Source organism: Rhododendron vialii, chromosome 5a (assembly GCF_030253575.1).
Source record: "Rhododendron vialii isolate Sample 1 chromosome 5a, ASM3025357v1".
Lineage (NCBI taxonomy): Eukaryota > Viridiplantae > Streptophyta > Magnoliopsida > Ericales > Ericaceae > Rhododendron > Rhododendron vialii.
Window position 1 is genome coordinate 2,116,247 of NC_080561.1, and position 14,938 is coordinate 2,131,184.

General features: G+C 37.8%; 2 protein-coding genes across 2 annotated transcripts in view; one reads left to right on the plus strand and one right to left on the minus strand.

The window, feature by feature from the left end:
- The window catches only part of LOC131325429 (WD-40 repeat-containing protein MSI4-like), a 64,141-nt gene that overhangs the window by 25,093 nt on the left and 24,110 nt on the right, over positions 1 to 14,938 (plus strand). The gene's annotated exons all lie outside the window — the stretch shown is intronic.
- On the minus strand, positions 5,907 to 7,430 carry LOC131325431 (pathogen-associated molecular patterns-induced protein A70). Its single transcript, XM_058357697.1, has one exon. The coding sequence runs from the start codon at positions 7,342 to 7,344 to the stop codon at positions 6,496 to 6,498; it is 849 nt and encodes a 282-aa protein (XP_058213680.1). The 5' UTR covers positions 7,345 to 7,430; the 3' UTR covers positions 5,907 to 6,495.

The following is a 14,938-nucleotide window of genomic DNA, read 5'->3' on the forward strand; positions in this document are numbered from 1 at the left end:
TATATATATATATATATATATATATATATATATATTTTTTTTTTTTTTTTTTGTTCAAGTGGCCGTGACCTTTGAACAGCCGGTTGTTTAATACTCTTACATGTGGAAGGTGCAGGATTTATATCAACCTGTGACAAGACAAACAAATGTAACAAGACAAAAAAACAGAAAGAAAATGAAACAACAACGTACGTCCCTCGAGACACCTCCTTGTCCTGTGTACGTCTATCAACATCATGGAGGTCCCTCCATAGTGCAGACTAGCTAGAGGCTTCGGCAGCATCCAACGTGAGTTTTTTTTTTGCCATATACTACTATTTTTTAAGAAATTAATTCCCCAACATATATCATTTTCTTAACATTTTGTAAAAGTAGTGCAAAGCACACTTCCTGTATGCGTTACCCTAATCGCGCATACAGAGAATTGCATGGCTTCTGAATCCACGCATGCAAATAACGCATTCCCCATATGCGATTTTCAACCGGCTAGCGCATTCTCCTATTGCGTTTTTACGACAGGGGCGGAGAAGACTCCTGGGTGGCCGTGGGGTGGGCCCACCTGGTGGTGGTTTGCGATGGTGGGGGGAGGTTGCGTCGGTGGTATGGCTTTGCTCGAGAGGGATAGATGAGAAAGACTGTAGAGGGAGTTGAAACTGCAGCTCGATCTAAATAACAATAATTGCTACTTGGAAGTTTGCTCCTCCTGCCTACGTCTCATATTCAAAACTTCTTTTGAACAATTTATATATCAAATCTTTGTGGAACTAGTTTATAGTAGATTTTGTTCGACATTAATGGACTCCTTTGGTAATAAATGGTGAAATTAATCTCTTAAAAAATAGTCGACTTGTATGTTAATATGTCAAGACACTTTAAGATACTACAATAAACAATTCCTCAAGTTTTGTCTTGAAAGGGTGATAGGATAAAAGTGACTCTTGATGATAGCTATTTATGTTGAATTCCGTTGGCAAGAGGTCCTTTTCTACGGGTGTTTGGAACTCGGATCGAAGGAAGAAAATTAATCAGTTGTAATTTAGCAGCTTCTTGATTAATTCAACCAAAAACGTTTTGTATACGCAAAAGAAATAACCTCTGAGCCCATGTCCTGATACGAGACCCAGACAACTTGTTAATTGTGTCATTTTATTCTAATTTTGATAACTAATCAGGTGTTCCGGACTAACTTACGTATGTCTTGATTAATCGTGGGGCTCAATCCCGCCGCCCAAATATACGATCTCTTTACTCATGTAAAGGACCTTGATTCAATCGAAGAAATAAAGAAAACAATAAACAAACAAACTTGATTATACAGTAAGTTAAAACATGCACACAAAAAAAAAGGCGCAACTGAAGGCCCTAAAGGATAGGAGTATTTTCTTTTTTCTAAACTTTTAATGATTTGGATGCTGACCCACATGCACCCTTTTCTTCTTTTCCTCAAAATGTACAAACAGTACTTTTGGTTTGTGAATTTGGAAAGTGCTTCAACATGAGGTAATTTGGTTGACGAAACTTTGGAATATTTACCAATAAAACCATGCACAGAGAGCAATTTAAACTTTTATGCTACCTTACTTTTTAACTTAGCTAGGGCAGTTGATCTTTATGAGGCTGATGGGCATGTGAAGTTGTGAACCTCAGTTGATCTTTATGAGGTAGATGGGCATGTGAAGTTGTGAACCTCTATGCTCTCCCTTTCAAGAGCTAGGAGTGTCCAATTCTCTAGTGTAAGAAGTTTATGTGTACTCTTGGTCCAACATGATTATCAATTCAAAATAGTAACACGCTACTCCACATGATATATTACGTACGGCATGTTTGTTTTCACCGTCTTGTATATCATAGTACAGTAATGTGGCAAGATATATCCAAAGTGCGTGCAAACTGCAATTTCCATTTTACAATATCGCCCTCCTAATCTATATCTCCTTCCATCTACAATTCAATTTAAGCTTAATTACTTTTAGAGCATTTGATATAATCAAGACGGAAGACTACATAAATTGGAGAAACTAGTCGGCATGATCGAAGCTCTGCATAGCTTGTCAACAATAATGAAAAAAAAAAAAAATTAGAACTCTAAAATATTTTTGCTCCAAAGAGTACCTTAATTTAGGTCTCTCGGTCAATTTGAATTAGAGTACCAGTAAGATGAAGTTGTTAAACTCTGCTTATCAACTTGATCAAGTTACCTTGTCAACTCCAATTCAGCCAAGGAGTCACAATCTCCAAAATGAGAATTTCAAAACGTTATCATTGGAAACGACAGAATCAACCACCTATGTCAACAAACATGCGATAAGTTTTAGTAATTTGCCAGTGCCATCAAATGCATAGTTATCTTCAATATATAGTACTGTTTTCCTTTCTTCTAGTCGACGTTGAGATTTTTGAAGTACCAGTTTCCCTATAGTATCTGTCAGTTGTCATCCCTCTGTCATCAATTGCACGAGCATAATTTAATTATTGCAATCTTTGAAATTTGATAGATACTATATATGCACGGTAGGAGATGCGGCCTCGTTTATTTTTTGAGTCTCAAAATTTTTGGGCACAGTCTTTAATAAATTTTCTCGATTTATTTCTCTCTATTCATTCCTCTAAAAAAAAATCTTCCTCAAAACCCAAACAGAATAGGGGATTGGCAATAAATGGTTTCAAATTTAACCATTTGACTCTCAACTATGTTGGGGATGTTTCAAGAAATGACCACGATTGAGTAAGTAAATAAATAATAATCCACTCTGAACAACAAAGCTATTTATGTATAAGTCGAACATTTCATTCCGCAAGTGAGCGGTGAGATTGAGCCAAAAGATTTGTTAATTAGGTGCCAATAAACAAGCCCGAAGTACACCTGAGTTGTACATTAAAAAAAAAGTTGAACATGTCTTTCCTTGGCGAGAAATCATGAACATGTCTGAACCTTTGTGAGAAATCATTTCGTCTTTTCCTTTATAATATTACGGCTCCGTTTGTTAAACTTTACTGTACTAATTACATAGTACTTATTTGTAGTATTTTTTATTTTTATTTACTTCTCAATATAAAATAATCCATCTTAATTAAATTGTCTCGAACCTACTTTAAGTTATTAGTATTATTTCAGTTTCAAACGCCATAAATCATTGATGTATTACAAGTTACAACTATCACACTTTTACTTCTTGATTGATGTTTTATATCCTTCATTACTTCCCGTGTACCTTCAACTCAAATAAACCTTTACGAACAAAAATTGCAACATGAGCCATCATTGACGGAGCCAGGATTCAGATTCGAGGGGAGCCCTATGAAGAGATCAATTTTTCTTAGAAATGATATATACGCTTTTTATATTAAAATAAATTTTTGGTGTTCTAAGCATTATATAAACAGAAATCCTATTGGTACTGACCGGACCATAGGGAAAATTCACCGACGGCCATCGGACGGCACTCTCCGGCCACCGGACGGCCGATCCGAGCCGTCCAAAAATATACATGAAAAAGGGGTGCTCGGATCAAGTACCCTACACACCTCGGATGCCATTGATTCTCGCGTAGGCCCACTCGGTTTTATTTTTTAAAATTTTTGGACGGCTCGGATCGGCCGTCCGGTGGCCGGAGACAGCCATCCGGTGGCCGTCGGTGCATTTTCCCTATGGTCCGGTCAGTACCAATAGCAGTACCCTTATATAAAATATATTTCGTTAGTTTTGGCCTAATGTATCGATAATTACTACGTAAATATGGTATACTTTTTCTTCAATTACTAAAGCGCGTCCGCATATATACACGAAAAAGGGGTGCTCGGATCAAGTACCCTACACACCTCGGATGCCATTGATTCTCGCGTAGGCCCACTCGGTTTTATTTTTTAAAATTTTTGGACCGCTCGGAACGGCCGTCCGGTGGCCGGAGACTGCTGTCCGGTGGCCGTCGGTGCATTTTCCCTATGGTCCGGTCGGTACCCATAGCAGTACCCTTATATAAAATATATTTCGTTAGTTTTGGCCTAATGTATCGATAATTACTACGTAAATATGCTATACTTTTTCTTCAATTACTAAAGCGTGCCCGCACACCCACATATATACTACTTCTTGTCTAGCTACCAAAGTAATACATAAAAAATTAGTAAGCTGATTTAAAGGAACCGGGAATCCTATAGGACGCGCTGCGGCTCAGATTTGATTCAAACAATAAACGGCTTGAATTAATAGGAGTTGTGATTAAATCAGAGTCATCGGCGGAATGCACTACAGGATTTCCAAATTCGATTTTAAATTATGTAAAATTAACATAGCTTAAACCATAGACTAAAAGATACTGTAGTACTAATATACAAACTTATAAAAATAAAAAATTAGACTTGTACCTCAATAATATATATATATATATATATATATATATATATATATATATATTTTAAATGTGTGATTGGCGGGACCCCTCCGACCCCACTAGAGCTCCGCCATTGTGAGCCGTTGGAAAGCATTCCAGATTCCTTCCTTTCTTGTTGGCTGTCGCTGACTCGCTGCTCTCACGTTCTTGGAAACCCCCTTTTGGCTTAAATCGATCCCTTCAATTCACTTTCTCATCGATTGACAAGAGTGCTTTTTGACTCATTTTTGACAAAAATCTAAGGAGAAAACGGTTTTGGATATTCAACAACAGGTTCCTGAGATACTCTCGTTTTTACTAGATCAAAAGGTTCTTGGTTTTTTTATTTTCTCCTTAAAATGTGCACGGAGTATTTTTCTTATTTTTCTTAGCATCACGTACTTACTGACATAGCCATTTGTAAGAAATTCAACGTATTGAACCTATGTGGGGGACCAAAACTAAAGTCTCACGGCATGCAAAAGACGCACATATAGTATGGTTAATTTAGTCCTACCAAGCAACTATGGAAACTTGAACAACTCGAGAATTGTAAACTAGAAACTCGAATACTTACCCACTAAACCAACCTGTGTGATGCATATATATGTTATTGTGATAGTAGCTCTTGGAAACCAGTTCAACTAGAGAAATGGTATGAGAAAATACATAAATAGCCATAAAGCCATTAGAAAATTCTAGCAAAACAAGAGGACAGTTTTGGTATATTCAATATTCTCTCGCTCACCTCTTCCATAGGCATGGCATCACCATTCCCTGGAACTTCCAGTACATTCTGCCCACTCCACCATGTGATGGTGACGTGTTACCGACATCACCATAAAAACACCCTCAGAAACTCAGATAACGTAAATACCCTAAGGCCGTGTTTGGAATGTCCAAAGAATCTTTTTACTGTAAGGGTTTTTTTTTTTCCAATTTTTTGCAAAAGATATTATTCTTTCAATTTGTCTCAAGTAAGGCTGCAAACGAACCGAGCGGTTCGCAGCTCGGCTCGTTAGTGGCTCGTTCAAACTCGGCTCGGAAGTTAAACGAACGAGCTCCAGCCGATTTTTTCAGCTCGTTTTGTAAACAAGCTGAGCTTGAGCTAGGATAAGCTCGGCTCGAGTCGGCTCGCGAGCCGGGGTATATATCTTAAATTTAGAATTTTTATTGTTATTTCATTTTTTTTTTCCCGTTTTTACTTTCTAGTCAACCAAGGGAAGCGAGAGCACACGCATACCAGTACACTCCCGCTCCATAGGAAAATGAAAGATATATACCTTCATAATCAAAATAATTTTGGTTATATTAGGCCTATGTGAGGATATATATACATTTTTCGTTAGTTCGTTAAGGCTCGTGAACAAATTCGAGCTCGAGTCAAGCCAAGGCCTGTTCGGCTTGAGCTTAACTCGTTAAGTTTTCACTACAAGTTTGAACACTGTAAAATTCGGCTCGATCGACTCGTTTGCAGCCCTAGTCTCAAGAGCAGCCAAAATCTAAGTCCTTAAAAAATAGTAACAAAAAACAAGAAAACACAGAACTGGTATTTTTATACATTCCTAGAATCTTAAATTTCCCAAATTCTTACACACCCACACATCATTGTATTTTATCAAATTTTTAAGAAATAAAAAAGAAAAAGTTGTCACAAACGGCCAGAAATGCACCAGTACACGTTACACAAGAATTCCGGGGGGAGAAAATAAACTCCCCAAACATAGCCTAAGCACCTTCAACGGAAAAGAGGGTAACACATAACTACATGAGTGGCATAATTGTCAACGTGCAAGACATCATCATCTCCCGTGAAAAAACCTCGCTACTTCCAACGCTATACATACATAATTTTAAAACACAACCCGAACACAATCATATCCCGAAGCTATTCAATGCATATGGGCTCATATGCATCCAACCATCGAACCGTTCAGTGACAAATACATTCAGAATATAATTCTGAACATACTAGCTGTTCAGACACAAATACGTTCAGAATATAATTCCGAACATACTTGTGTCTGTTTAGAGCTGACCGATGCGTGAGGGTCCACCCACATCAAATGACTTCAGACACAAGTACGTTCAGAATTATGTTTTAAAATTGTGTTCGCCGTGGAAATCACCTCGAAGACCCTCTGGTCAGCATCTCCCTGTACCTCAACAGGGAGTCCAGCCTCTGCAACTTCAACTGCTGCTTGAACCTGTTGATGAAATCATCCGCCTTGGCATCCACCTCTTCCTCCTCCTCCCCGAAGAACCCGGCCGCCGTCGTCCCCTTCCCCTCCCTCACCGTCGCCGGCCGCCGCAGCTCTTCCTCCTCCTCCTCCGCCGCCGTCTCCTCCGCCTCCCTCCACTTCTCGCTCACCGACTTCCTCATCCTTGCCGCCGCCGCCGCAGCCGCGTGTCCCTCGCCCTCACTGGTTGTATCAGACTTGCTCCTCGTCACGTGATCCAGTTTGGAATGGTGCTTCGGGTCAGGATGGTCGTACCCGTAGAGAGAGAAATTGAATGACTTGACTCGCTCTAGAATAGACGGGGCTCGGGTGAGTTGGGGTTGTACCGGGTCGGGTTGTTGGGGTTCGGGATGTTGGGGTTCGGGTTGTGCTGGGTCGAGTGAGTCGGATTGGTCCGAAGAGAAGTAATTGATGGACCTGACTCGGTCCAGGATAGACGGGGCTCGGGCGAGCTGGGTTTGTAATGGGTCGGGTTGTAATGCGTCGAGTGAGTCAGATCGGTAGAGGGAGAAATTGATGGACCTGACTCGGTCCAGGATGGAGGGGGCTCGGGCGAGTTGGGTCGGGTTGTGGTCGGAGTGGTTTTGGTTTTGGTATGGTGGGTTTTTGTGGTGGGATTTGAAGTTGGAGGAGAGGAAGATGGTGCCGATTGTGAGGTTGAGGAGGCAGAAGAGAACTGTAGGGGTGAACCAGCTCGAAATTGACGCCCATGCGGTGAAGATTGCTGCACTCATGGCTGTAGCCTGGAGGGAGGGAGGGAGAGAGAGAGAGAGAGAGTGGGAGGGGAGATGTGGGTGAAGAGATATTTATGGCCTCAAAAAATAAAGCTAGGAGCAGTCTTACTATAAATATACTTACGACTGTATGCGGAGCCCACTCTGGGTCATTGGATTCCGTCCAATCCGTATGGTCTAATTTTTTGTATTTGAGTCGTCTAAGGATATTTTGAATAGTCTAAATTTTTTCGGGAGTTTTTTGGATATTTTATGGAGAATAAATTTGTTATATTGTTGGTGTAAACATTTGTTTCTTCCAAATCAATTATATTGCGTCACGTCGCCAAGTTTTATTAATTAGGACCACTGTTTTGATACTTGTCGCAATGCAATTGATTTGAAGAAAACAAATGTTTATACCAGCGGTGTAAAGAATTTATTCTCTCATGATGTAGATGTATCCGAATAAATTTGGACTGTCCAAAAGTATTTTAGATTGTCAGGATGCAAAAATTGGACCAAATTGGTCTGGATGGACTGGATGGAATCCTCCCCTATGCTCCAATGATTTGAGCTGTTCAATAATTTTAAAAGAAAATTTGAATGGTCTAGGAAAAAACAGTTCAATTCAATATGTATAGTTTTTCTCGATCTCTCTCTTTTTTTTTTTACATGTACGCTAATCATGTGACTTGAGTTTAGAGGACCTTAGGGGTGACACAAAAGTAGGAGAGGAACATGTGGAGAAATGGTGAACTAATTTTTAATAATCATAAGTCTACGTCAACATGATAATAGTTTAGGATTTGTTGGTTTATTTAAAATACAAAGGCATAATTTAAAGTAGTGCTCGCGAAGTTCAATGACATAAAGATTGCATAAAAAACATGTGGTTTGGGTTCAAGCGACGCAGCGCAAAAATTAAGTCATAATCATTCGATTAAGGGGAATTGTGGTACTACGAAAGAGACTTAATTATACGAAACATTTGGCCCAATGGACACGGAAAAGTAAATTTTAAGATTGCATGGTCAAATCTCATAAAGATTAAAACATTTTAAAATTTGGAATTGCTGAAGGGTTTGTTGGGTCATAAAATGCTCTAAAATTAGTCGAGGCCCGGACATCTATCTATCCAAATAAGTAAAAGACGCATATCTCAACGTATCTGGATGCTGCTTTGTCCTTCCGGTAATTACATTATAATATCTTCAGTTTAAAGAATAAAGGCGAGTTGTGATTTATAAATACTACCCATTAATACAATTACATTAATGAGACGTTCCTCGTAAATGAAACTTGTTCAAAGAAAAAAAACAGTAAAGAAATTGAGGCCCATACGTGAAAGATTGCTCCTCTCATGGGTGGAGAGAGAATGTGTGTGTTTTTTGAGATGGGGTGGAGTGATATTTGTGGACATTTGTGATCTCAGAAAATAAAGCAAGGAGCATATAGTCTTATAAATACGACTATGGGCACTATACCATTGTGTTTAGAGTTGTTCGATACGTGGTCATACCATTGTGTTTAGAGTTATTTAGAGTTGTTCGATACGTGGTCATACCATTGTGTTTAGAGTTGTTCGATACGTGGGTGAACGTATTTATGGCCTGAGAAAAAAGCTGGGAGTAGAGTTATAAATATATACGACTCTAGACACGATTGACAGTGACACAATGGCATTCACTTTTTTTGGCCTAATTAAGAAAATAAAGCTAGGAAAAGAGTCTTATAAATAGGACTCTGGACACAATCGACACAATTGTGTTCAGAGTTGTTCGATACGTAGGTGCGCATAGATTAAGGCCCCGTTCCACTAAGGAATTATTTTTTGAATTAAATGTGATGTATTGTAAGAAAATGACATGTCTCGTAAAATATGAAATAAGTACTTCAAAAATAAGAACCTTAGCGGAATGAGACCTAAATGGCCCTCGCCACAATTGTGACAAAAGTTGTTCGATACACAGGTGCACCTGTATTAATTAAACGGCTCCTAACATAATTGTGGCAAGAGTTCGATACGAGGGTGCACACGTATTAGTTGGCTCTGGATACAATTGTGACAATAGCTGCTCGATACTTCATGCACGTATGTTTCTTGGCTCTGGATAAAATTATATTCGGAGTAATGTTTAAAGTCGTATTTTTAGACTTTTTGGTTGTTAAGGTTATGGTTTGGAGCTTGGTGATGTAATCTTTAAGTATAATCATTTGCTATCGGTGGGAGATTTATATATCTACACTTATTTTCCCAGTTGTATTGTTACTTTATTGTATGTGGATTTGATTGGGGTTGCATATCCTAGAATTGTAAACGCTTAATTTTAATTAAGGAATTGTCTTTTTTTAAAAATAAAATAAAATACTCCCTCTGTCCCAAATTACTTGTCCCTTTTGGGAAATTCAACTTATTAAGTGCAGTACAACAGTACAATTGCCTTAAACTTGACTTTCTATATTGTCCTTACTTTACAGTACAATTGGTTTTAAGAAATGGTAGATTGAGAAAGAGAAAGGGCAAAACAGGAATCTTCTTAAAATCTATTAGTCATTTGTGGAAAACGGACATTTATTTTGGGACATTCTAAAATAGAAAGAGAGACCAGCAATTTGGAACGGAAGGAGTAATCATTTGCTATCGGGCTCAAATTATGTTTTACGTACTCGCTTTCAATTCTCGCATATTCGTAATGTGAAAACATTATGGAGTACTTTCTTTAAACACGCTTTTAGGCATGTGCTGGGTACTCATTTTACGCTAATCATGTGACTTTGGGTTAGGAGGTTAATTAGTGGGTGACACAAAAGTAGGAGAGGAACGTGTGGAGAAATGGGAAACTAAATTTTTAATAATCAAGAAGAAGTCTACGTCGGTATGATAAAGTTTAGGATTTGTTTGTTTAATTAAATAGAAAGGCATAATCTAATTTAAAGTAGTGCTCATGAAGTTAGTTCAATGGCATAATGATGTGATAAAATACCGGTGGTTTGGGTTTAAGCGACGCAAAGCAAAAGTTAGTCCATAAGTAATCATTTTGTTTAGGAAAATTGTGGTACTAAACAAAAACTTATCTGGATGCTTTAAATTTGATCCTTTTGGCAATTGCATATATCTTTAGCTGCATTTTCACCCTCGTTAAAAAGCGGTTCGAGAAGTTTTTATATCGTATTTTTTTTCTAAATGAGATACCTTATAGCTTTTAACCTAACTGTAGGCCGACTATTGGTTATTTATGTAGCTCGAACTGAACGCGATGGGAATTCGGCCTTCCTTTGTGGAATTCGAACTTGCAACCTCATGGGAGGCAAACCCTTTAGTTACTCTTTCATATCCGCTTGACCAAACCCCTTTTGGTTGAACATATATAATTACCAAAGAATTTTAGTTGTTTATTATTTTGTGCTCATTGTTTGGTTTTTTTTTTTTCACCTCGACTAATCATGGAACATCAATCCCACCATCTACTAATAGGAGGCCACATTTAAAGCCGGAGCTAATTAAGCTTAGTGTGAATTGTCTCCAATGAAGTTGATAGCACCTGGTAGATTTTGAATTTGAAATCTTATGAGGGAACAAACTCCTTGTTAGTCAAGTTCTAGGCCTTGACCACAGGTCAACTCCTTAAGTTTGGTGTAATATCTGTGAAGTTTGGTTTAATGGTTTTGAAATCAGGTTTTATAATTCTTATGATGACAAATACAAAAAATAAAAAATAAAAAAGTTTGTCACCATTTGAAAAACAAGAATAATAAAAGAGCTAAGTTTATACTAGTATACAAATAAGCTTGTCGAGCTTGGTTTCGAGGAAACAAAAAAAAAAAAAAATCCATCTCAAGCAGTCAAGCTCACTAGCATACAAACAACATAATAGCATGGGAAAGTCTTCAACACATATCCCTTTAAGATGTGTACCATATGCACCTATTGTGTGGTTCATATTGTGTCACCTCATAAAAAATTATTTGTAGAACCGGTCATTCATAACATTTTGTTTTGTATCATAACTATTATACTAAAAATTCGCAACTTTTCATCAATATGATTGGTAACTTTTTAGCAATAAATTCATAACATTTTGAAAATTATAACAATAAAGGTATATATAACACACACTAAAATAAGATATGTGTATTATAGAACTATTGCTCGTGGCTTCATTTCTTTGTTGTGGAAGTCTTCCTAGTCTCCTCAATCGTACACGGCCCTCTAGGCCACACATTTTTGTTAATGAAAAAGCTAGGCCACATAAATATTGCTGAGGGTGAAGTTCGGTCTTGGTCTTTGAGGAAATTGGGGGCACACGGGGGACAGGTCACATGATGCTATTGGTTAAAACGAATAAAGATTTTTCCATGACCGAATTGTCAAATGTTTTGTTTGAAAGGTTACCTACTTGCACAAAACCTTGATTTTATCTACAACTCATTTATTTTTGGAAGCGTAAGACACTTCATTAACAGCAAGAAAATGGCAACTGTGATATCACAATGGGATAGAGAGCGCCGGCGACGAGGATAACCAACAAAGGCCTAAGAAACATTATTTCCAACTCATTATTATTTTCGTAAAATAAGAGGCTGTTTGGGAGCTGGATTCTGCATTCTGATTATGTATTTTTCAAGTTTTTTTCGTTTGGGAGATCAATTGTGAGAATGATTCTCTCACAATGTATTTTGAAAACTACACTTTAGAAGCACAATTTGAGAATTATCACTGGAGGAGCTTTTTCATTCTCATTTTGGATTATCTTTCCAAATTCATAATCTATTTTGAGTGTTATCCTCAAAATATTTATTCAAAATCTATTTTGAGCATTATGCCATTATCCTCCCAAACACTACATTAAGCAAAATATATTTTGCACATATCTCCAAAATACTCTACTAGATTCATAATCTATTCTGGCCACAATCTAAAATCAGTTAAAAAATTACTCACAAATCGAATTGTAAAATGAAAAAATAATTAAGCTCTCAAACAAGTCCTAAATAAGACTACAGAATGTGGTGATAGCGAATTAGCCATGATACTCTCTAGATATTTATGTTGACCTAATCAACGCATTCAAAGCAGCACACCTCCTTTAAATTGTTAAACACACAAATAAAATAAAATAAATTGATCGTGGACAGTTAATGTTGCTATGAAATATAGATAAACATTGGTACTTGGAAACAAAGGATCTTGTAAATGTTACTTTTATGCCATTTGCTACCTACTCCGTCCCGTAATTTTAGTCCGAAATTATGGAACTCCTTGTAAATCTATGCGGAGGGTAGGTGCGGATCCACGTTGGGGCACGTAGGGTCACATGTCCTTGCGCTTTTTTTTTTAAATAAAAAATAAAAGTTTGATATAGATACACAAAAGTCTCCTACTTTAGTACTAAACATTGGCATTGTGTGGTGGTTAAAGATGCGGTGAAAGCTTCCAAGCCCTTGGGTTCAAATCTTAGGCACTCCATTCCTTGTTTTTTTTTTTTTTTTCTATTTTGTTCTACCTTTTTCCTTTATTTCTCCATTTTTGTTCTATTTTTTTCCTTTATTTTTTCATTTTTATTCTACCTGTTTCCTTTATTTCTTCATTTTTGTCCTATCTCTTTATATTTTCCTTCCAATCCAAAATATTACAAAAATTAAATTACTATTCTTTAGTTTACTTTTTCTTGACTTTGGCATTAATCTTTACTAGTTTATTTTCAACCAAGAAGATTGTCAAAAATCGGTTGCGAAATAGAATGAAGGATAAAATGTTTAATGATTGAGCGATAATTTAATGGTATACATACAGAGAAATATTTTTTAAGATTGTGAATAATAGGTGTGCCCAGTATATATAATTTATGGATCTGCCACTGGCCGAGAGCCGACGTATATATGAGAGAAATGTGGATAGATTTGTGTACTAGCTGTGCTTTTTTAGTAATTATTTTGGGAGTTTCAATATTTTAAGTGAACACACATTTAACGCACCTCAAGTCAGATCAAAAGGTTTCTTTTTTCGCTATAATTGTCTCTATGTTTCAAATTTTCAAAGCGTTGATACGCTTTCGTGAAAGATAGTATTTTGAAAAACTACAAAGCTTTGTTTATGAATTCTAAAGTGGACGTGTAATTTTAAACATCCCAAAATAAAAATATGGACTAAGAAATGGGAATATATCATAGTGTATAATTAACATCAACTCGTGTGATTAATAAGGTAACACATCGTGTGAACTCTAGGATCATAGGATATAATTAACATTAAACTCGTGTGATTAGTACTGTAAGAGCATCTCTAGCAGAGTCTCTTATCCCTCAACCTCGTCTGTTACCTGAGCAAAACCCTCCAATCCGCCTCCCAATGGACTCGCGTCACACCTCGCCATGGCAAGCGAGTTGCGAAAACCTCGTCAGGACCAGCGAGTACGGAACCCTCACTTAGGCTTCTCTCGCTCTCTCCCTCCCTCTGTCACTCTCGCTCTTTCTCACGCTGGGTCTCTCTCCCCGTCCCTCTATCACTCCAAATCAACAGCAAAGGCTATGGTGGTGGTCAGGTTTTGGCCAGAAACGACCCTAGATTGAACTGTGGGTTTTGGCTGGAAACCTAGATTGGACTCTTGCACGGTGGATCTGGCCATATCCGCCGCCGTTGGGCCATCTTTAGGCATCGTTGGGGTCGTCGGCGAAGGTATAGGAACAGTTGCCGTTGTTGGTCGTTGGCGAAGGTAAGAACAGTTGCCGTCATTTGGCTTCGATGGGTCATTGTTGTGCGTCGTTGGTTGCCATCGGTCACAAAAACAAGGGCTGGAGAAGATACAAAAGCCGAGAAACAACTTGAGCCTGTTGGGAACCTCAACATTTGGTGGCTAGCTTAAACTACTTTTTGGAGGATTTCCTAGTCAATTAGCCGAGAAAGAGCTTGAGGCTCTTGGAGATGCTCTAACCCTTCGTATTCCAGCTAGTATTTCCCAAGGAACCTTTTCATCCAACGTAATTAATCATGTTTAGATATCAGTACTAATAAGAAAGCGGTTGACTTCCGAATGCAAAGTAATTGTTCGTTATCTTCAGGACTACAGAATTAGTCAAGGTGTGGATAACTTGACCCACACATCCGGTTTTAAAAAAAAATGCTATGTTGCTCCTAGTGACTGAAAAAGACACTGAGTTGTTTGGTGAACTTGAGGGTCTTCTTCACACGTGAAGTAATTCTTCAATTAACTAATAAGAAAGCCATTATTCGTTATCTTCGGAAGTACAGAATTAATTAAGGTGCAGAGCGAACGACCTGACCCACACATCCGGTTTTAAAAAGAAAAAAGTTTTTCTCCTAGTAACAGGAAAAGACAACGAGCTGTTTGGTGAACTTGAGGGTCGGTCTTCTTCACACGTGAAGCAATTCTTCAACTAATATAAGAAAGCAATTGACTTCCGATTGTGAAATAGTAGTGTGAACAAGTCAACATGTTCATACCTGAGGATCTATTAATTAATCAACATGTGGTAGTCAGAGTCACATGGGATTCCATTCAACTTATGCTGGCAAAGGAGTACAAAATCATAATCATTTACCGAAGAGTAAATGTCTTAATTAATGCACCAGGAATCAGGGACCCATAGTGCA